This window comes from Sprattus sprattus (genome assembly GCF_963457725.1).
Source record: "Sprattus sprattus genome assembly, chromosome: 15".
In the NCBI taxonomy this organism is placed as follows: domain Eukaryota; kingdom Metazoa; phylum Chordata; class Actinopteri; order Clupeiformes; family Clupeidae; genus Sprattus; species Sprattus sprattus.
This window is the reverse complement of record NC_137913.1, coordinates 15,569,806-15,592,547: the sequence shown is the minus strand read 5'-3', so window position 1 is coordinate 15,592,547 and position 22,742 is coordinate 15,569,806. Positions and strand designations below refer to the sequence as shown.

The window sequence follows — 22,742 nt, the reverse complement described above, 5'->3', positions numbered from 1 at the left end:
CAGCCTTTATACAAACATCTTCACTAAGCATGTTAACATCAAGCTTTTTTCTTTAAAACAGACACGCATTAAAGACAGTGACACACACACACACACACACACACACAAACAAACAAACACACATTCACACACACAGAACTTTGGCTGCACTTGTCTAATGTGCCAGGCGGTTCTGTAATTGTACTCATGCCTTCTGTTTTTGAAGAGGTGGGACAGCTGTTTCACACACATACACACACACACACACACACACACTCATATACACACACACACACACACACACACACACATTCTACTCAGTCACACACATACACACATACACACATACACACACACACACACAAACACCTAGCAGAACATTTATGTGTACAACCCACACAGTAACAAAGCCACTGTCGCTAGGAGACCACATCATATTCCTAGAACAGAGAACAGCAGAGAAAGGTTTGGAGTTGAGTGAACATGGCTTTTAAAAGAAAGAAAAATTCACATCTTATCTCAGAGGTCCAGACATGTTATCCAGGCAAACCATCCTTATCCCTTTATTTTGAAATCGGAGTCCACCCAAAATTCACAGACCAGTTCTGTAAAGCAAGTCTTAACCGGGGACCCAGAAAAAACAAGTCCTAGGGGCAGAGGTGGATAGGGCAGAGGTGGATACTTGTATTGTGCCATTGGGGCTATCATTGAATCATTCTTTTCAGAAGACAAACTGCATTTGCTTACTCTTGCAAGGAAATGGGGAAGGAGTGGCAAACTCCCAGAGGACTTACCCAAGGAGAATGAGGTGAAAGCTGATGGAACGCAAACTAAATGTGCACTTTGTGTGTCTTCTTTAACTACTGCTAAGGCCTGACTTTCAGAAACTAAACGAAGGCAGCTGTACTTCATCTGCAAAAACAGGCCTCATTTTGTTCCTTCTTCAAGAGAGGGAGGGGGGGGGGGGGGGGGGGTCTTATTTGAAAGGGAAAAGAGAAAATTGTTGGTCACTGGAGAGTCTTGTAGACTGGCAAGTGATATTTGTATTAATGAATGTGACACACTGTCTGGTTAAAAGCGTACCCCAAACTGTTGATTCAGTGCAGATCGTAAGATTGTCTGGTTGTGTGTCTCGGTAAGTGGAAGGTGGAGTTAAAGGCCTGTCCAGGTGTAGCATTTCTGACAGGGTTTCGCTCTGTGTGTGTGTGTGTGTGTGTCAACTCCGGCTGGCCTTCAGACATGGAACTGCTTCCGGCCTTTGATGTGTGGCCACAGCCCTGTCATTCTAAACCTCCTCTCTGAGCAGAACACACCGTGACCCAGGACGTATAACAGACGCAGACTCTGATGCGTCTGAAAATGCTGGCTATCCTTTTTGCGTAGCATGCTAAACTGACCACTGCAGGAACAGAAACAGAAATCCGTTGGTCACATCTTCACAGAATATACAAAGACTAGAAAGTTATCTCTTGTTACTTTGATGAAAACCCCCACCCCACCAGAATTCCCACAGAGGTCCATGAATCAACTCTGACCACCTCTCGGTGTGTATAGTCTTAGTCACACTTTCACACAGCCACTGTCGTGTGTGTTCCCAGTTCCCATACACGCTAGGAAACACACTTGTCATGTACTATACATCCATACCAAAATGGCATAATGCCTTCAACATGCAAGGTAGGTCATATAAAAAACATATATATATATATATATATATATATATATATATATATAATATATAAAACATGTTTTTTTCTGTGTTATTGTAATAAGAAAAGGGCCATAATGCTCTGTGTTAACACACTATTGTCATCTATACTATGTAAAAATGAACATATATGATTTTTACAGACTCCACAGGCTGGTTTGCCCCTGCTCTTGTCCTCTGCTGGTGTTATTGCCCAATGTCAGCAGCCACATAAGGCCACAGGTACACACATGCTACAGGTAAAACCATGGCTGACATATCTGACCATACCACCAGACCAGACTACTAAGATTCCCCCCTTTAGCTCTAAGAGAGCACAGTTTCTTCCTTCCATGATGAGGTTAAATAAAAGGTAAAAGTTCACAAGATTGTTTTAGCCTCTCAATCGCAACATGGGAAACTCCAGGTTCAGAACATCCTCCACCAGAGTTTTGGATCGACCATGTAAGTAAAGCCATTAGGGCAGTTCTTGGTTCCAGGACGTTTCAACTGCTGGTTGAAATCTGGCTCATTGGCAGAGCTGAAATAAAGCTTTTTGAACTTCACGTTTGTCTACCTCAGCACATTCCTCAAGTACCCAACATCAACACCACTGGCCTCCAGCTCTCCTTATCTTTACAACTGATATAAAAATACTGAGCTGTTGCCAATCGAGAGAGTTCTGAACAGTTTACAGGATTAATTTGAGTCTTCGGCCAAGAATGTTTATGGAGACCAGACTAGCTTTTTCCAAACAACAAAACTGCTTATCTCTTTCCTTGCTTTTCCTGCTCTTAGAGCAAATTTTCAAGTCTACGACCACATAGCACAGCTCTCTACCAAACCTTAAGGCAGATTTATGGTCGTCCGTCTTCGGAGACATGGAGAGCCCTCTCCGTCGTTGCAAACCCTCTTCGAGCACCTTCCGTGGCCTGACGCGCACCTCCCAAATTTTGTAACTATGCAACGCTGTCAATCCATCAATACATCGCGGTTTACCTTGTGGGTAGTAGTATGCCAACATTAGATAGCTGTCTGACATTTCGCAAATCCCCTCAGATGTATTTTTCAGTTAAAACAATGGTGTTTTTACATTGCAGTGTCTATTTCTCGGTAACTTTAAAAAAAATTAAAGCAAAAAAAAGTCAAGCAAACTACTTTTATGTACAAATACGACATACGAAAAAAATTCATTCACTGCTTTTGCTTCATGACATTTCAGAGTTTCAGAGTAATTTTAGAAATTGCATCAGACTGAACTAATCTCTAACGTCTGTGTGATACACTTAACTTCCCACAGCCTTGAGGACTCCACCCAACATACATTGTTTGAGGAGAGAGGGAATACCAAGAAGGGAAGAGGCAAAAGCTCAGCACAAAATGCCATTTAAGGTTTATTGTGATATCTGATAGTTTACAATACAGTGAAAAACAGACAAACGTGACATTTTACTAGGACAGAATGCAAAGCAATGTAATCAAGTAAAAGAAAAAAAAAGCATATTTCTTTGCTTTTTGAAGAAAAAAAAACAGGCACGACTTAACAGAGCCATTATAAATACCACATGCTTTAGACCTTATATTTTAACAGTCCTAAGAAAATAATTCTTCAAACTTACAATCTTTACCATTGCATACCTATGATGCCTTAGACTAATGTCTTTAGCGACATCCTATAGATTAACATTTCTTTGAAACAAAAAAAAAAGATTGAAGCCAGTGTCACAAAAAATGGCTAGGGATACACAATCTCTTTTGGCAGCCAACATCAAAGATCTAACGTTACCTTCTGATGCTGCCATTTGGAAAAAAACAACTGTTGTTTAAATACACATTTCAAAACCTTATACATCTATTCAGAATGTCACACTTGGTAAACGAGAGGCCACAGCATGTTTTTTTTTTTTTTTTGGTTTTTCCAAGTGTATCCAGCAGTGTGAGATTCTTGATAGTGAATGTATTTGAGGAGCACGGACTCGTTCACCCTTTAAGTCTCTGTAGAGCACAGTAAATTATTTGGTGTGCACTTACAGTGACACTGGCCTCAGCAAATTTTTCTTTTCATTTGTATTTGTTTGTTTGTTTGTTTACAGTCTTTAGGGAAAACTTGCGAGAAATGGTCTTGGTCGATGTTCTCCTGGGAATCGGCAGGAGAATCCAGCTCACCCCACCCTTCAATCCACAACACTAAAACATGACCAGCAGACTTCACTCCCACTAGGCTTTCGCCAAAGGGTACAACGTAAGAAAAGAAAACACACACACACACACACACACAAAGAAAAACGCCTTGTAAAAAATGCTTCAGAGTTCAGGCTTCTACACACCCCAGTGCTTCAAGAGCACTTACTGACTACTCAGTGTGACAGCAGAAATAAAAAACGAGATAAAACACGGAGATGAAATAAGGAAAGGAAATAAGGAAAAGCAAAAAAGTTAAAATGGAAATCAAACTGAGGGGAAAGTATCAAAACATACACACACATAAACAAACATACACACACACACACACACACATACACATAAAGCCAGAGGTACGTGAACAAAAGTGCTTCAAGTCGGGGAAGTAAAAGGAACTAACCCAGTAGAAATATGTATAAAACCTTAAATATGTTACTTTATGTACAAAAACTGTAACAGGGACAATGTCTTGTCTGTAAGTTTTTTTTTTCAAGTAGGATACCACTATACCTATAATGTTTGCATTGTCTTTGTTTTGACTGATTAAAAGGTCACGTGACCTGACTGACCTGGGCAATGAACACCGAGAAGCGTCCACTGCTGATTAACACCGTCCCCCCCACCCTTACTATTCAACTATCTGCTTGGATTCACTCTCAATACAAGCTTACAAAAAACTAGCCCACCCTCTTTAAATGGAGTATAACACCCCCCCTCCCTCTCTCCATTAAAGTCCCACTACTACTAAACTCTGAGGAATAAAACCCTTTAAATCATAGTAGCTCTCATAACTTTGACAGGTAGACTTATGACAAAATAGTAGATGATTCTATTTGTATTCAATAGTCTCTCGATTGGATATAGTTCTGTGAGGTCTTAATGAAGCTTGTTTTTTTATCTTTATGGTTTTTTTCCAAGATAAATGTTGTGCCCAAGTGGGCTACCATAGATGTGCTGGGTTCATTGAGTCATGCACTGCACAACAGAGGAGAGGGACTTTTTTTTTTTCTTTTTTTCTTTTTGAAGAGGCACATGATTCATGCTGCTTAGAGGCAAAGACATGGAAACATCTAGAGACAACACGGCCATTCGTATGCTCTCGGACAGCGGTAAAGTGCAGAAGATCAAAAGTGAAAGCATGTGGGATTGCATCTCTCTAGTAGCAGCAAAACATATTGCAAAAACATAATGTCATATCCATCAAAGAGGGTGGGGGGAAGGGGGAGTGGGTTAGCTTAGAGTCATGCATCTATGTGCAGAACGTAGAGGTGAATCAGAAAGCTGCTAGTGTCTTCAGAGAAACTGCGTTGGAGCAACAGGAAAGCAAAACAAATGTCCTTCTTCTACATAACGCTCAGAAAGGAAGGAGGTACACAGAGGAAGGTCGCTATAGGGAGATGATTATGCCTGCAATCATCCAGCCCTACGCTGCATTCAAAGCATCTTATACAATCATTCAATCATCAATGAGAAAAAGGCAATAGAAGACAGACAGACAGACTTTTGCCTCTAAACTCATGAACAAGGCCTCTGCAAAGTGCAAACAAAGTAACTGCATTCAAGTATGCCATAATGTAATGCGCAAACAAATACACAGTATGCATGAGGATGTTCACGCGTGTATGCGGGAGTACTTCACGTCTGCATACGGGTGAACATAACGCGTGGATAGGATTATTCTGCTTCACGTTCTGTAACAGTTACAGGCTACACTACATGACACATTTGGCGTGGTTGGGGTGGGGAACAAAAACAGTTTGGAGTGACATGGGCACTCTACTCACGGCTTGACAAGTTTCCCCTACTGCCCAGTGCATTCAATTTGCTTTGATATATATTTTTTTAAATCCTATTTTTCCACATCTAGTTCTGCAAAAAAAAAAAAAAAAAAATGGGACCAGCCACACAATACCACAAAAAAAAAAACACAAATGTAAAATCGAACAAAGCACCAGGTACTGCGAACAATGCTCAACAGCGTGAGGTGCCATCCTGGTACCAGGGATGGGAAGGTCCCAGAGAAGCACGGTTGAAGTCATCAGAGGAAGAGAAACAAGGGGTTTGCACCAATCACAATACAATAGATAAACACGGGGATGACATCAACAGAAAACGTCATGCCACTGCAATGCCGCCAATCTCCCTGTTATAAAAGAAAATCATCAAACGGAAAAAAACACGTTCCATCCCTTCCCAATGTTCCATGTTCCGTCCCTTCCCATTCAAATCTAGCCCCTAGCTCCAACCCCCCCCCCCCCCCCCCCCGCCCCCAAATTACACCGCAAAGAGAAAGCACGCTTAGGAGGAAGAGGCGGGCAACACACCTGACTCAAGAGGAGAGAAATGCTAACCAGTAACATCAGTCTGCCATCAAATAAAAGATGAATGAAAACAGCAACAACAACGAAAAAAACCTAAATGGAAATAAAAATATAACATGACACACCTTGTCCCTAGTTCATGAAAACTAGAGACTTCTGAGTAAGGTTTGCCTGTTTCACACATAGCAGTACACATGTAGTTAAAGCACACCAAACCTGTGGAAGAGAAGAACAAGGAAAGGGACGAGTGTCTGTCCACCCATGGGACCACAGGGAGAGGGCATGGATGGCACCAAAATCATAAATAACTAAGTTTCTGTGACCACACTGGAGGTCTGGGGGGGGGGCCAGGTCCCCTTGTGTCGCTCTCGCTCACTCTCTCTGTCTGTTTTGCCATGTCCTTGCTATGGAGTTTCAAAACAAGTCAGAGGCCAGGGAAGATGGGGGTGGGGGAGAGGCCGGGTGTGTGTTTTATCAAGAGAGGGGATGCGAGAGAGAGCGGAGGGGATGGGGGGCGGGTGGTTTGGTGTGATGGTGTGTCGCCCTGTGAAGTCCGATGCAGGGCAGCCCACCAAAAAGGTCACAAAACAGGAGAAGAGAAGATCCTGAGGGTCACTCCCATCCATTGTCCTTGATCATGTGTGCCAGCTCGATGATGAACTTGCCCTCTTTGTACTTCTGACTGCTCTCGAAGGCGTGCTCCTGCGGAAGACAAAGGCCAAACACAACACAGCGATTAAACATCATGCGCCCAGCTCCTCATCCGGCCCCCAAATCAGCTGATTTACACTCCGCAATAAACAGGTACTTGTACGGTTATTGCCACATTTGAAAAGTTATACATCTGGACTGCCACACATTATTTCAAAGCCACATAGCACCCCACCTCGCAAAAGGACTGAATAATTAATAACCATAAACTGGTGAGCATAAATTACATCTGCACTGTTTGTATTGGGATCCGAGCGCACTGTGAGAACAATCTTTCCCTGTGGCAAAACTCTAGTCCCTCGTCCCATAGCCACCTCTTAATTACCTGAAGCAGTCCACCTAAACACCTGACATTTAAAACAGAGAGAATGAGAGAGCACAGCTGCAAATAGGGAGGTCTCGGGAGGAATATGTCCGACTGCACCCTGGAACGAACGCCTCCCTCCCCAATAACTCTGATGGAACAGGATGACTCAGCCAGTCCTGTCCTTTCCCTTTCTCTTCCTCTCTCTCTAGGCATACATTAAAGCAAACCAAACTTTTAAAATGGCCTTTCATTTCTCCACGGCTACAAAAAGAAAGCACTTTCACTTTACTCATTGGGGATAATTATAAAAAGCCTTTAGTAGATGCCGGTGCCAAATGTGCAGTAAGGTACAAAGTAATGTGGGCACAAAATACTGTCATATCAAATAGATACAGGAGCAGGAGCAGGAGGTTCCTCCATGTACTTTGGAAGTGAAAGATGTGTTGTATTCGTCCATAATACAATTCGTCCCAAACACACGCCAGTCTCAGTAATCACAGGTGAAATTCTAAGCCAGGCCATTCAGAGGCAGCTGCCTCTTTTTTTTGTGCCATGATACATTCTCTGTAGGCAAATCCCACCGTAAGCCCCCGCACGGTGCTACTGTGGCCCTGACCACAGCTCAGTAACCAGATACCTGCATCATAAATAAGTAACCCTGGGATAGGGTGTCAGGATGAGCAAACGGCAGCAACCACAGCAACAGTCCAAACACCACCGTCACGCCCACAACAATACAAGCAGCGCTTACGGTCCAAACACCACCGTCACGCCCACAACAACACACACAGCACTAGCAGTCCAAACACCACCGTCACGCCCACAACAACACACACAGCACTAGCAGTCCAAACACTGGTGACTATACCACAGAAGGCCCAAAGGCTTCTACAGTGGGGGAAATAAGTATTTGAACCCCTGCCGATTTCGCAAGTTTGCCCACTTGCAAAGAAATGCGTGATCTAGAATTGTATTTGTAGGTGTATTTTAACAGTGAGAAACAGAATATCAACAAAAAAATTCAGAAAACTGCATTTTATAACATTAATGACTTTATTTGCATTTGATGCAAAAAATAAGTATTTGAACCCTCAAGCAACAGTGAGAGACAGGATATCAACAAAAACATCCAGAAAACTGCATTTTATAACAGTTATGAATCGATTTGTATTTGATCGCGGGAAATAAGTATTTGATCCCCTAGCCAAACATGAGCACTTGGTGGAGTAACCCTTGTTGGCAAGCACAGACGTCAGACATTTCTTGTAGTTGGTTACCAGGTTTACACACATCTCAGAAGGTATTTTGGTCCACTCCTCTTTGCAGATCCTCTCCAAATCCTTAAGGACGCATTTTCAATGTCCTGGGTGAGCGAAGGCAGGTTCTGCCCAAGATTCCCATGGCCCCATCCATAGTCCACTCAATGCGGGGGAGTCGTCCCCAAACAATAATATTTCCACCTCCATGCTTGACAGTGGGGATGTTGTTCTTGGGGTCATATTCAGCATTCTTCCCCCTCAAAACGCGGTGAGTCGAGTTGATGCCAAAGAGCTCGATTTTGGTCTCATCTGACCACATCACGTTCTCCAAGTGTTTATTGGCAAACTTCAGACGGACCTGTACATGTGCCTTCTTGAGCAGGGGGACCTTGCGAACGCTGCAGGACTTCAAACCATTATGGCATAGTGTGTTACCAATGGGTTGCTTGGTGACTGTGGTCCCGGCTGCCTTGAGATCATTCACAAGCTCCCCCCGTGTTGTTCTGGGGTTATCCCGCACCTTAGGATGATCACCGATACTGCACAAGGCGAGATCTTGCGTAGACCCCAGACCGAGGGCCATTGACAGTTGTTTGGTGTTGCTTCCATTTGCGAATAATCGCACCAACAGTTGTCTGCTTCTCACCAAGCTGCTTGCCGAAGGTTTTGTAGCCCATTCCAGCCTTGTGCAGGTCTACAATCTTATCTCTGACGTCCTTGGACAACTCTTTGGTCTTGCCCATAGTGGTGAGGTTGAAGGTGTGAAGTATGATTCTTTGGACAGGTTTCTTTTATACACGTCACCAGTTGAGATCAGGTGTACCTTGTTAGGCCTAATGAGGACTAATCTGTGTGCCTCGTGGACACATAAGTGGTCTGTGGGAGCCAGAACTCTTGCTGATTGTGGGGATCAAATCCTTTTTCTATAACTGTTTTATAACTGTTATAAAATGCAGTTTTCTGGATGTTTTTGTTGATATTCTGTCTCTCACTGTTAAAATAGACCTACCATTACAATTATAAATCATGCATTGCTTTGCAAGTGGGCAAACTTGCGAAATCGGCAGGGGGTCAAATACTTATTTGCCCCACTGTTGGAGGCCTAAATCCGACACAAGCATTGGTACAGTGAGGAGCCTAATTGATGTGTTAGTCAAATAGCTTTCCCATTCCTAAAAACTTTATAAAAAAAAGGTCCATTCACATGTTCTGGCCAAGTAGCTATTGGCTAACGGGGCATTGCTTAGTCAGTAATATTGTTAGTTAGACCTGGCCTCAAAACTGGCCTTACTGGTTCGGTTTTAGGGTAAAAGCTGCCCCAATATTTATTAGGCCACTGGAACCATGACACAAGTCCAAATCACTCCTGCAATCACTCCAGCTCAGATGCTGGTTCCTATCACTGGCACCTCTCCAGCTGCTCCTCTATGTTCATATGCTGGTTATACACACTGGAGACTGGTACTAAGACCAATCCAAATGCTGGTCTTGTTCTACTTACTGTCACCATGACTAAACTGATTTTAACAAAGCATCCAAATGTTTGACAGTGAAACTTTTTTTGTAAATTTGATTTAACAGGTCAAAACAGTAATGTGTTATGTTATGATTTGGTGTGTTTTGTTATGTTATGAGTGTGACAAGTGTGTCTACTTACGTATTTCCAGCCCAGAGTGGTTTTGCAGTTTTCACAGTAGATGTCTGCTACGGCGTGTAAACCTGTAAGAAGGACCCGCTCCTCGGCAGGCCCGCAGCCCACGTTCACTCTGCAGGAGACAGATCAGAAGGAGAGGGCCATCTGTAAACACCACAGTGCCGACCGAAGCGCCAACTGCAAACACAAAAGCACTGCACACGTGCCGCCGTGCACTGACCCTGGACCAGTCAGGCTCCAGATAGATGCAAACAATGACTGCAGGTGCAGTGGAGTTCAGCGTTAAAGAAATGCATGCACTGGCAAAAAAAAAAACCTTTCTCTGTTCCGGCGAGTTCCGTGCTGAACTTAATGCTTGCATGACTACACGCAAATGGAATGTGACACTCTGACACGCCATCCATAAAAACGCCAATGTAAGTGAGCTAAGTATTGTTGACAGCCTTTTGCTAAGACCCCATGTGGCTCTTGGTGGCTTGATGAGCAGCTTTTCATGGCTTTACTGTTGGTGTGGGAGGAATATTTGTGAGTGTGTTGGAGTGATGGCCATGATTCCACACTTTGTCATGCTGGCACCTCATGGTCCGTTAGGACGGTCAACTGCTACAGCGTGACTACATCGCTGTCACGTCACTGATGTAAACAAAAAAATGTCACTTTGGATGCCAGGGGTAATTGATGGGCAGCTGAACCACTGATGCCAATTCAATCTGTATGGGGATTAGTGACTTTCATACAATGGGTACTGGGAGCTGCTTTGACAACTTTGTCCTTGGCTTGAGCTTACTTTAGGCATGTAAACACATATACAAGGAGCAGCTGCAGAGGAGAGCTTGCCATTTGTGTTTGTGTTGACTGTGTTTGTGAATGACTGTTCTGGCAAGCACAGATGTCTGCCTGGAACAACTTGTCTTGGTAATAACAAAAACAGTCTTATTCTGAAATGGATATTGTATGATGTTAAAATCCATTGGCACCGTAAAATACTCACACAGAGTTGAAGAGGTAGGCTCGTCCCTGACTGCCTTGGAATGACTGCAGAGGAGAGAGAGAGAGAGAGAGAGAGGGGAAGGGGTGAGTGATCATATAGACACATGTGCACAAAGGTTGGCAACAATCCTGCAATATGGCCACGTGCATGAGAACACATGGATCCTCAGAGGAATGCTCACATGCACACTCCCCTACTTGTTTACGTCTTTCACACTCAAGCATGACCCTATGTGGGGGGGGGGGGGGGGGGGGGCTGGAAAGTCCCTCTGAGCCAGTTGTTCTCCAATAATGTTTAAGAAAGCATCTGATGCTTTTATTTATTTATTTATCTATTTATTTCTTTACTAAAAACATGTGATACAATAATTTGTCAAATGGGGGTCTGCCATGAAAAGTTTGGAAACCACTGCTCTAAGCTGAGAGTCTCAGGTTTCAGGCCAAGGTGCGTGTGTGTGTGTGTGTGTGTGTGTGTGTGTGTTTTATGTTTCTTAGAGAGTTCTTGTTACCTGGGTCCCAAATGAGGAAACAGTTCTAATGAAAGCACAAAACAACCATGTAGCTGACAGCGTGTGAGATTATTCTGCCCGCCTGGCGCTGTAGTGACTTTAAAAAGAGCAGGCTGATAGCATTAGCCTTGTTTCCCCAAACCCCCACCCCACAGTGTCTCAGGGTGGATCATGTAGGTCAGAGGAGTTTGCCACTTGGCAGCTTGTGCCAGACAACAGAGGTCATCTCACTCAACCTCCTATATTTACAGTTCAGGGGACCATTTCCTCAAAACTCTGACTAGGCAATTGCTGAGCCATCCTGGATAGCATATTGGTGAACCACTCTGACTTGACTAATATATCGGTGAGCCATACTGACTAGCAGATTAGTCAACCACTCTGACTAGCATAGTTGATGAAATAAATTGCCTCAAGTGAAACCAGAAAGTTTTTGTGGACTTCTCAAGTGATCCTGTACAATGTGAGTTTTACCAGGCACTTGGATTGATCAGCTCTTCATACAGCGTAAAAGCGTCACAAGGCTTCCCATGTTTGGCAGTCACTGAACGTGCAACTACCGCTACAAGTGTAAGCTGTTCCCACAGTCATCATAAACTGAGGCTTTAGACATGGCTGCCACTGCAGTGGTCACAGAACAGCCTCCAGGCCCTCTAAAATAGGAATGCAGTCCGTGCTGTTTTTGTATGAACTACAGTAAGTGAGTGCAAATGATCTCATTATTCATTAGTACGGATGTCACTGGCTACAGTCTGTCCTGATTCAGAAGCACCTGGAGGTGTAAAGTACAAATCCGATTCTGTTTATCTGAAAAAGGGTGTTGGTGAGAAGGTATTTCAGGTATAATCCTGAACACACAGAGATACCTGGGGGGTATTCCAAGTACATGGTTTAGTGACAAACATGGGTAGGTTAACTCAGAATAAGTGGTACACTTGCATACACACACATGAAAAAGTGTGTGTGTCTGGGTCGTGGTGGTGGGGGGGGATCTGTCTTCATTAATGCAGTGGCAATGTATGTATGTGTGTGTGTGTGTGTGTGTGTGTGTGTGTGTGTGTATGTATGTATGTGTGTGTGTGTGTTGTTGCTGTGTGTGCCTATGTGTGTTGTTGTTGCTGCTGCTGTTGTTGTTGTGTGTTGACTGGTCGGTCGGCCTCCTGTGGATGTCTGTCATCCTCGTTCAAGGGGAGCGGGACAGACAGCGACCAATCGGCTTTTCTTTTTCCATGGCTAAAGTCCCCTTGAGGCATCGGGTCTAATGCAGGCTAATACAGCCACCAGCTGCTCCACAGACTCTGCTGCTGGTCTCAGAGGAGCCTGTCAGGGGCGACCCAGCACAAGCACAGAGGGCCCCGCCACGGCAGCCTATCAGCACTGCAGGGAGACGGTTAAACAAACAGGAGAAATATAGAACCTTCATAAAGATGCCAGTGCCAGGGGACGACATCCTGTTTGCTGTGCACTGAATGAATCCCATTTGCGACCTCAGCCTCTGCTGCCTATTTTAGCCCGGCCGAGAAACAGAGGCAAAGGGGGGAGGGGGAGGGGTATTTAGGGGAGGTGCGTCACACTGTTGGATTTAATGGACAACCTCCCTGACACAATTGTGTTAACAACTGGCCAAAGGAAAGTGTGCCATTTACTGTAGATGCAGCGATTGACACAGGGGGAAATCAGGGACGACACTCTAGGTCTAACACTACCAGGTCTTCTGCCAAGTACATTAGTCAATCTGACAGCATACCAAAGGTGAAGAAAAAAAATCTAATAATGTAAGATTCCCAGCAATCATCCAAATATTCAATTATACCAAGGGGCCTCGAAAAGATTAAAGTATTCATAATTAAAGAGCGTAGGGAACAAATGTACTGTGTGTCATAGCTCTGTAGAGGTTGACCATACATGCGCTTGGTTTGAATTGGCTTAATACAAGTAATTCAGCTGCACAATGACAGCAATCCTCTAGGTGTAGTCTTTGTTTCCGGTGGCTTGGCCAATGGGATGTTGGAAAGGATATGTGACTCATATTTACCCGCTGGCTACCCTACATTTGAGTTCAGTTCCATGGAAATGTTTTGAAAATGTGTTGCGTCGAACACTGGCAGAAGCCCATTGGCGATACAGATTTAAGACCTTCATGGCACCAAGTCATCCTTTTTCTAGACTGTATTGCCCTGTCAATTTAGGGCACAGAAGTTCATGATTACCCTGCCCATAGACAGGATGCCAGCTAGTCATCTTGGGTAATATTTCTAAAGCCACTGCTGGTCAGACCCCCTCTGACAGCAAAACACTGCATATGGGCAATCACTATCTAAGTAGAATAAACAGGCAATGATTGTAATGACTTCTCCTCAAACTAGCTGATTTGATTGCACTGCCTCGCAAGCACAGACTGCAGGAACAGCACTGTTGTTTTGTGCTGTAATTGTCGACACAATTAGCTGTAATTGACGTAATTGCTCTGATGAAACTGAACTCAGCTTGTACCAGTCTGGGACCTTATCCAGTTGACTTTTTTTCTCAATGTATTTATTTAGTTGCTTTTGGAGGTTAAAAGTTTCTCAGTGACTAACAGTACTGACTCCGAATCGAGTTGTTCTTTGAGAAATGGACTTTCAGGAAACAAAGCCATGAGGAGATTGTATGACATATTCGTCATCCTCTCCTCCCGGTCTACACAGCCTCTGGGAAAACTCAGGGGGAGGTAATATCTTGCCAAAGTTCTTACGTTCACCCATGCAAAGCATTCCTTTACAAAACATTCCACCTGGCATAAAAACAAAGGGCTATATTCCTTCAAATGGATTCAAAATCATCATTCATGTGGTGTTTGGGGGCTTACAAAAGCCCAGCTGATTGATGATGTCAACATTACTCCCTTGTCCGAGTTGAACAGTTTTCATCAAAACAAAGATGGCATCATGGCATACACCATAACAAACATCTTTAGCAACACTCCATGAGCCATGAGGGATGGGCCTCTTAGGAAAGGCTTGTGCAATGAGTGTCTGACTTCAGAGATAACACCAAGGCTAACTGGTTGAAAGATCTGCATAAGTGAGGTAAAAGTCACATAGCTGTCTGGAGTGTGGGACTGTGACTCGCCTTTACCTGAAGATGACTTGCTGCATTGCAGCCTCTGATCAGCAGCTCAAAAATGAAAGTGCGCGCACACACACTCTGCCATGGCGAGCGTTTGATGGTGCTCCAAGAGGCCAGCATGGGAGACACGCATTTCTTAAGCCAATGCTGAATTGCTAATCCCCTTTCTATGCCTCTCCAATTTTTTGGCAGACGCTGGCATCACAGTGAAAGAATTGTGAAACCTCACGTCTATGTTCAGCAGAGGCTGGCACTCACCATTGGATTGTCCCTTTTCCTACACTTAGGGGCCAAGTCTTCTAAGAACACGTATTCACAGTGTGGCCCACCTTGCTCAACATCAAAGAAACTTCACTACTTAAATGAGGCCATGTCACAGTAACCCGCCTTCAGATGCCTAGTTGGTAATTTAGAAGCTTCTAACAAAGCAGGGTTGCTCGTATTCACAGGTGCCAGCTGAGAGGACTGTGACGTTTTCAGATCCACTGTAGGCAATCGCTCCTGATGGGACAATAGGATTTACCTTGTGCAACCACTTTCATCCACACCTCCTCTAGACGTGACGACTGACAACCAACGAGGATCAGTTCCGCTATGCTAATCCTGGCCCACAAAGCTTTAAGAAACTGACCCAATCAACATCAATGACAGGTTAAAAAAAACAACAGGCTGGTTTGCAATGAGGACAGAACTTTCGCTGTCAGTTGTTATTTGTTTACAGTAGGTTGCTTGAATTACTTAATAAATCTTATTATTGTTAATGTTTTAATTATTTTATATAATTAAGCAGGCCAGCCTTCTGCAAAAGGCGAGAGGGACTTTTGCCATTTCCTTAACGAGGAATATAATCGGCTTATGGGTGAAGCTGCAACACAGCCACAAAGCACAAGTCCTGAGACCCAAGTCATGCCTAGGGTTGTCCAGACTTCCCAATAGCTTTGCCAAAAGTCCCTCTGTCCAATGACAAGACATCCCCATACCTTTTCAAATGGGATGGCGACGTTTGCACACCGGTGCAGGGACAAATCCTCTACTGGGGTACAGTGGCAAAATACTGCTGCCCAACGCAAGAATTATTCTCAGGCATTCCACCGGCCATTACAGTAATTTGCAGAGTCACCCTGAGGCACTGGTTCAGTAAAGCATGACATGAAAATAACTTCCTCGTATGCATTTCCTGGTTTGGCTAAATTGCAAGACTCCCCCAGGTTACATTAGTTGTTCCTCCTTCATAGCACAACAGTCTATCCGGCCAAAAACTTCATAATACAAGCAACCTATTATTTGGAAAACAGAGTGTGTTGTTGGAAAGTCTGTTTTTCACCTTTTGGGGTAGATCTTCACAACAGTTTCTCTAACAAACTTTGTGGTCAAGTTTACGTGGATCCTCAGGGTTAGTTATCTGGCATGGGAAATGTTATCACCATGCAAATGCTAAATTACCCAGCAGAGCAGGCAAGAATTAGGCACAGCCGCTCCGTGGTAATCATTTGGACTTGTCTTACAGCATTCTGTTCCCTGACTTTTAGGAAGCACGCAACAGCATGCCACAACACAATAAAATAGAACGCTGAAAACACGTCACAAAAATGTGATTAACAGCATGTTCTGTGGTATGCTACTGTCAATGCACATAGTTCCCAGAAGCTGTTAGCAGTCCAACTGCCAAGACCAATCCACCATATTATCAGGTGAGCAGAGAGCTCTCCTGAAAGGCTGAGTCAATCAAGCACCTTCAAATGAGGGAAACCAGTTTTACATGACAAGAGGGTTTAAAAAAAACTGTCAGTTTACAATGCCAACTGGGCTAATGATTACCTAACATCTGCATCGAATTGTAGTTACATAAAAATGCCAAACAAGACATACGTGCTATACATTTCACAATACAAGACATGGCAGTTTGTTTGTATTGCATAAATTGAGTCAATGACTGTGCTGAGTGATGAATGCAATGTGCTTGATTCTAGTTTTGTTTTTTAACGTAGCACAGAACCAGGAAGTTTGAGGTTAACCATGGTTATGTTTTTTTTTGTCTTCTGACTTTCGAAATTTGAGAAAGATCGTGGTTTCTAGAGAAGCACAGGTGCTAATTTGATACAAACTGTATTATCCTTTATCTTACCAGGGATAAAACACCTACTAAATGACTACCAATGTAAAATATGCAAAATATATATATTTTTTTAAATGTGAGAATTAGCAAAGGTAGGAGAGGGCAACTCAGTTGTATATTTGTGTGTGTGTGTGTGTGTGTGTGTGTGTGTGTGTGTGTGTGTGTGTGTGTGTGTGTGTGTGTGTGTGTGTGTGTGTGTGTGTGTGTGAGTGAGTGTTTTGCTCACTTTTGAGATGAGCTCATCATGGTTGGCTAGGTGTGCTCTGCAGTGGATACAGCTGTATGTCCGGTGACAGTTGGGCAGGTACGCCTGAAACGTCTTCGACTTGGTCATCTTCACCATCTCACTCTCCTGTGGCTCCTCGTTTGGTTCAGGACTGGCGCTGGATGAGTTACAGCTCTGCTGGACTTGCTGACAGAAGAAACACTGGAAGATGCAAGCAAAAGCCGTCGTTGTTCTGGAGTGGGTGTGTGGCACGTTCCACACAAACACCACAGGAGAAATTGCAACCTGGAGGAGAGAAGACACAAGGGTGCAACTGGTTAGGTGGCACATTTTGTTGGATCAAACTGCACCCTTTCCTGCCCCTAATCAGTCAAAACAAGGGGGTCAGGTAAAGCCTACACCATTATGTACCACTCCCTACTTTTAGTAATCAACTAATCCCAAATTATGCCTACATTTATGTCACCTCAAGATAATGTCTCTTAAATATATATTAAAAAATGTAGTTTATGTTTCCCTCCGATTAGTCAATGCTAATAATCAATTAACATCGCTTCAGCCCCCCAAAAAGATGTATTTCACTCTCACTTAAAAAAAAAAAAAAAGAAGAAATGGCTTTTTTCAAGTTTCGACTACACTGTGTCAAATGTGTTTATGTCTTGTGCAATGTTGTTGCATACTGCTTTTAATCTCACACAAGGTACTTGTGACACTGTAACGTTTATAACAGTGATGTTATTGAAGTGCCTAACTTGATACTAAGGACTGTGCACGTTGTGAGTTACAGAAACTAACTTCCGCAGCAGAACAGGAAGCTAACTGCTCGACTCGCTAAATCAAAATTACGGCTGCACGTGAGAGTACAAGAAAAAAACAAGGTTGATGAGAAGCTGCAGTATACAGTTCCCTCTTTTCAATTTCGACAATATGCACAGGTCCGTTTCATGATTCCCGAGTTAAGTCTTCAATATATTCAACCGAAATCGTATATTCACTCTCGGATTATCTCCAGAAAGGGATTGGTTTCAGAAACAGCCATACAAGTGAGGACACTACTAGCATTTTTTGCGTTTCATTAGCTCTCGCATATAGCTGGTTTATCTTGACGGTTCAAAATGCTGACCATAACTGCCATCTCAATGAGTTACCACCAGCATTTCCAGTTGATAAACCAGATCCACTACCCCTTCAAAACAACGCAGCTATCGCCGACGTAGATATCGCCAATAGCAGAAGTTAATACTTGTGTAAGACAAAGACGACTGATTACTTCTACGCCGTTTATATCATTTGGCAATTATGTACAAACTGTTATTTGCCTAATTCACTGTGTGCATTTAATGTTAGCTTAACTGTGCATGCCATGGGGAAGTGGAACACAAAAGCTCAGACGCAAATTTCAGTGGCTGTTGTAAAAGCGTTCTCGTATCGTGAATCGGTTAGCTGTGTAAACTTTACAGTCCATCGCTTATTTAACACTGTTGAGGCTAAAGTCTATTCCTGCCATGTGTCGCTGAACAAAGGACGCCAAACGTGCGCATTAACCTGGGATCGATCTAAGCCAACAGGAAGCGTGGCACAAGGATAAAGCTAATCTTGAGCAAATCTGAGGAGTGCAACTGTCGGATTACGGGTAAATTGAAGGGAATAGTGCAGATTATAAATCCTGTTTTGCAAGAACGCTGACAGGAAATAATCTAACCCAATGACATAAGGAGAAATGGAACGGGCAACACATTTTGAAAAAGTACCATCGACACGGAATAAATCTTTGTATTTGCTTTTTACACAGGATTCAAAGTTAAACATATTAAAAGGTAACACGTGGTTGCGCTGCCAACCTATACAAATCCCTAAAACAGCTGCCAGGCACAAATCAATTGTCTGCAGCTCTTCGAGTCACAACAAAGCGAAGCATGTGGTGATATGCATCTGAGAGCCTCGCATAGCACCACCACCGCACGCAGGCTAATGCATGTTCAAAACAATGGGCAACAAAACCAGCGCTTTTCTTTGTTCAGTTGAGTAACAACTTATAATATTGCAACAACGTGCTGTGCCAATCCTAGTCAACCGTTAAACAATGGGCAGGCAACAGCCTGGATGAATTATATTCCATTCTTGTATTTTCACTTTACTTGAAGATAATCTTAGTTGTAATTTCCACTGTCTCAATACAGTGAATTAATGAACTGTCACTTAGTTTGACTATGTTGACTATGCTGTATGTATGGCACTTGATTCAATTTGATAAATGCAGGCTTTACTTTCTAAAATGAACTAGACCAGTACAATAAGTCAATACCTTACCCTATGTAACTTTTCGACGTGAGAGATCAATAGAGTGCGAATGGTGTCAATCTAGTCTACTCCCTATGAACATTAACGATATTCATTTTAACACTAACTTCTAGTCATGCATTCGTAGTGGATCAACACTCACCACCTGAATTTGATCTCAGAACGAAGCCTATCACATACGTCTTTCGATGTAGCCTAGTTGATATCAGTAGTTTTCATGGCACAACGAAGATGGTGTCACCCCTCTACCTTGTCAAAATATAAAAACTGTCCGAAAAAAACATGAATAGATTTTAGCTGACAGTCTTGTGTATCAGCTATGGTGTGCATTTCTTTCGTCTTTGTTGTAGTCTTTGTGTGCTTGATGGACTAGACTGACTGCTTTGGGATGAGAACGTCATTAGAAGGACGGACCAGTGAAGTGACTGACAGCACCTCCTCCCAATACTCAAGTTAAGAAGGAGGGACTACAGTATAGGTCGACACACTCCCGGATGTGTAAATAAATACTAACAATGTTCACTAAAAAGTTAATAAACAATAATTGAACGTATCAGACAGAGTTACTTGAAAAGTGAAATATTATTTGCCCTAGAGACACCAAAATAAATACGTGTTAGATATACAAATCAGTAGGCCTAACGTCAGTCAATTAGCTCATCAATTGTTTGTATGGTGAATACATTCGAACAGCCAACATGAACGGACTACTATAGCATAAGTAAATACAGGATATTATAATCGATCCGTTTGAAAGACTAGTTTGCTTGAAGCGTCCAGTTTGGACTTCTCAAACAAAAGGATAAACGCTTTGCATAGCTTCCCCTAGTTTATGCGTCATCTGCTATGCCTTATAAATAATGAGTTGGGCTCCTAAAATAAACACCGGTCACGTAAGCCGCTCTGCAGATTTTGTTCTCTATATCTTCCATTGTAGAGAATCGTGATGTTGCCTAAAATTATAGATTATCAGCAACATGCACTGACGTTACTATCAGTAGCATATCCACAAGGATAGTATAATATGTTTTTTCAATACAGTAATTATTTAGATCAACCGTCTTTGTGAATTGAGGGTGGCCATAAGTGGTTTGGGCAAAAGAGGAAGCGTGTCTGGCCATGGCGAGGAGCCTGATGATGTCATATGTTTTCATTTTTCAACCCCCTTATTAGCTAATAACCTGCCATTCATTTGAATCGTAGAAGGCGGTGCCCTATACATTTTTTTTATTCTGCAGTGAACAATAATACACTTTTAAAATGTAATTTTTGAAACCGTACAGTTTATGAGCTCATTTGTCTATTGGCCATTGCCACCCTACCAATAATAGACTACATCCAGAGGCATGCCGTTCAGAAACGTGTCAATGTGACCTTTAGGATACTTGCTTAGGAAAGGCATATTTTCTACTGCATTCAGAGTTGTGTTGAAACATTATCAATTGCTTTTTCAATCCGGAAATTACGGCTATGCAATGCGTTAGGCTACACCAAGACGCAATATCAATTTAGTAGCCAACCATGCATTAGGTAATAGGGCGCCGTAACACTCAACTGTTATTTGTGAGATACATGGGAAAGAATATCTTACCTTTCGGGTGGAAGTGGAGAAAATATCTTCTCCACGGTGATGTTCTCTCTCATTCACAAGCAGTGTGTCCACCACGACTGTGGCAGGCTACGACGATTCTTGAGAGACGCTCCTCACTGTGCTATGTTCATTCTTCTGAATTGATTCCGCTTTATTGAATGAGATTGTTGTCTCTTCAGGGTTCCAACGGCGACAGTGTGGGAGTATCTAGCTTGTTAGCTGAGCGCTCGCCAAACAAACGAGGCTACATTCAGAATGTGAATTCCCGTAACTTGAATAATCAAACTGCGCAACGAGTAAGTCAGTTATCCCCGTAGTCCCTAGAAGAGTGTCCAAATACTAAGAGACGAAATATCTCTTAACTCAATTCATATCCCCTGGTTGGAACCTACGCACAACAAAACTTCTTGGTTCCCTTCAAACACCATTTGAGTTATACATGGTATAGGCCACGTAAAAAGCAATTGTGTTCTCCGTTAAGAAATGTCATGCACAAAAGAAAAGAAAAGGATAATCGGGGCACCTAGGACCAAAATGAACTTGAAAGCGTCATAGGTGAAACAGCTCTATTAAGTAGATATGCTCTCAACTGACACTGCAGGTTTTCATGTGGTTTGCAAGCGCTGCATAAGCTTCATTTTGTTTCGACACTGTGGCCAACAACATCATCGAACGCAGTATGAAAACATAAGCAGATATTGACGACATTTCCCTCTACAGTATAGAAACCAATTAAATACAGACTATCCTCCACCAACCAATCTTGGTAAAGCAAAGCCAGCCTGAATCGTGACTGGCCAATCACTTCCATCTGCTTGATCCACGACCACGCGCACAACGACGTCGCTTGTTTTTGGTTTTGCGCGGTCACGTCAGTAACACGTGCCAATTTCTCTCGCGCGCCATTAACAAGTCGCAAATCGAAGCATCAGCCTGTGTGGCATAGCTTTTATTGTAACACGATTGCGCATGATGTTTTAATATGTTATTTTGCGTTTGTCTAATGATCCTAAGGTATACAATGTAAATGTTATGTCCATAGCAATTTTCATAGTTCATTTTATCTCAATGGCAGTCTTCAGATCTCATCTTGAATGATAGTCTATTGCTAGACGATTCCAATTTCCATGTTTTGGCAATCAACGAAAGAAGCGAATGCTCAGTAGCCAAATCAACATTTATGTTATTATTTGAACTTTAAAGTAATTTAATTTCATTCATCTAAACGTACATATGGCAACATTCAATGCTGATTAGCTTGGGCAATTCGTTTATATTTTGGGTCAGTCTCTTGATGTAGCAAGGACGTGAGATATCAGTCACTTTCCTTTGTCGCCACCTGCTGGAGGTCGAGGCGTAGGCTCCTCCTCAGCAAAACAAACAAACAAACAAAATGACAGTGGACCCAAACTGACCGTCCAAACCATGTTATATTGTTATAATTTGGGTTATATAGGTGGATATACTTATGTTGACCGGTTGGATACAGACACATATGGCATCAGTTATTAGAAGTGTAAAAAGAAATAAAAGTAGCCTACTTATTATTAGTATTTTGATGGGGAGCTATGGATAACAGGCCAAAATTCTAATCCTAACCTGACTACCTGCATGTTTAGCAAACAGTAGTTTCGACATAAAACTATTAAGATAGTCAACAAGCAGGGTCTGGGGAAATAACGGACAAAAACCATCCCCCTCGTAATTTTATCATTCCTTTTGGATTAATGATAATAATACATGTTAGTCACTGCATCATCATCAGGCCACCCCCTTTGACCTTTTCATTTAATGTAATAAAT

General features: G+C 42.8%; 1 protein-coding gene across 2 annotated transcripts; it reads right to left on the bottom strand.

Annotated features, from left to right (window-relative positions):
- Positions 1 to 6,150: 6,150 nt before the first annotated feature.
- Positions 6,151 to 21,583, bottom strand: ypel1 (yippee-like 1). 2 transcript variants are annotated; one of them, XM_080852119.1, is made up of 5 exons: positions 20,941 to 21,583; positions 17,049 to 17,333; positions 11,091 to 11,134; positions 10,103 to 10,211; positions 6,151 to 6,870 (listed from the first exon to the last, which is right to left on the bottom strand). In XM_080852119.1, the coding sequence occupies exons 2-5, from the start codon at positions 17,163 to 17,165 to the stop codon at positions 6,781 to 6,783; spliced, it is 360 nt and encodes a 119-aa protein (XP_080708245.1). In that variant the 5' UTR covers positions 17,166 to 17,333; positions 20,941 to 21,583; the 3' UTR covers positions 6,151 to 6,780. The 2 variants fall into 2 exon arrangements, with proteins under 2 accessions (XP_080708245.1, XP_080708246.1); XM_080852120.1 differs by lacking the exon at positions 20,941 to 21,583 and adding an exon at positions 19,492 to 19,586.
- Positions 21,584 to 22,742: the final 1,159 nt, after the last annotated feature.

Coding starts and splice junctions, on each gene's coding strand:
- ypel1 (XM_080852119.1), bottom strand. CDS start 17,165: ATGGTGAAGATGACCAAGTCGAAGACGTTTCAGGCGTACCTGCCCAAC. Junction 11,135..17,048: donor ATGATGAGCTCATCTCAAAA/GTGAGCAAAACA, acceptor TCTCCTCTGCAG/TCATTCCAAGGCAGTCAGGG. Junction 10,212..11,090: donor GCCTACCTCTTCAACTCTGT/GTGAGTATTTTA, acceptor TGTCTCCTGCAG/AGTGAACGTGGGCTGCGGGC.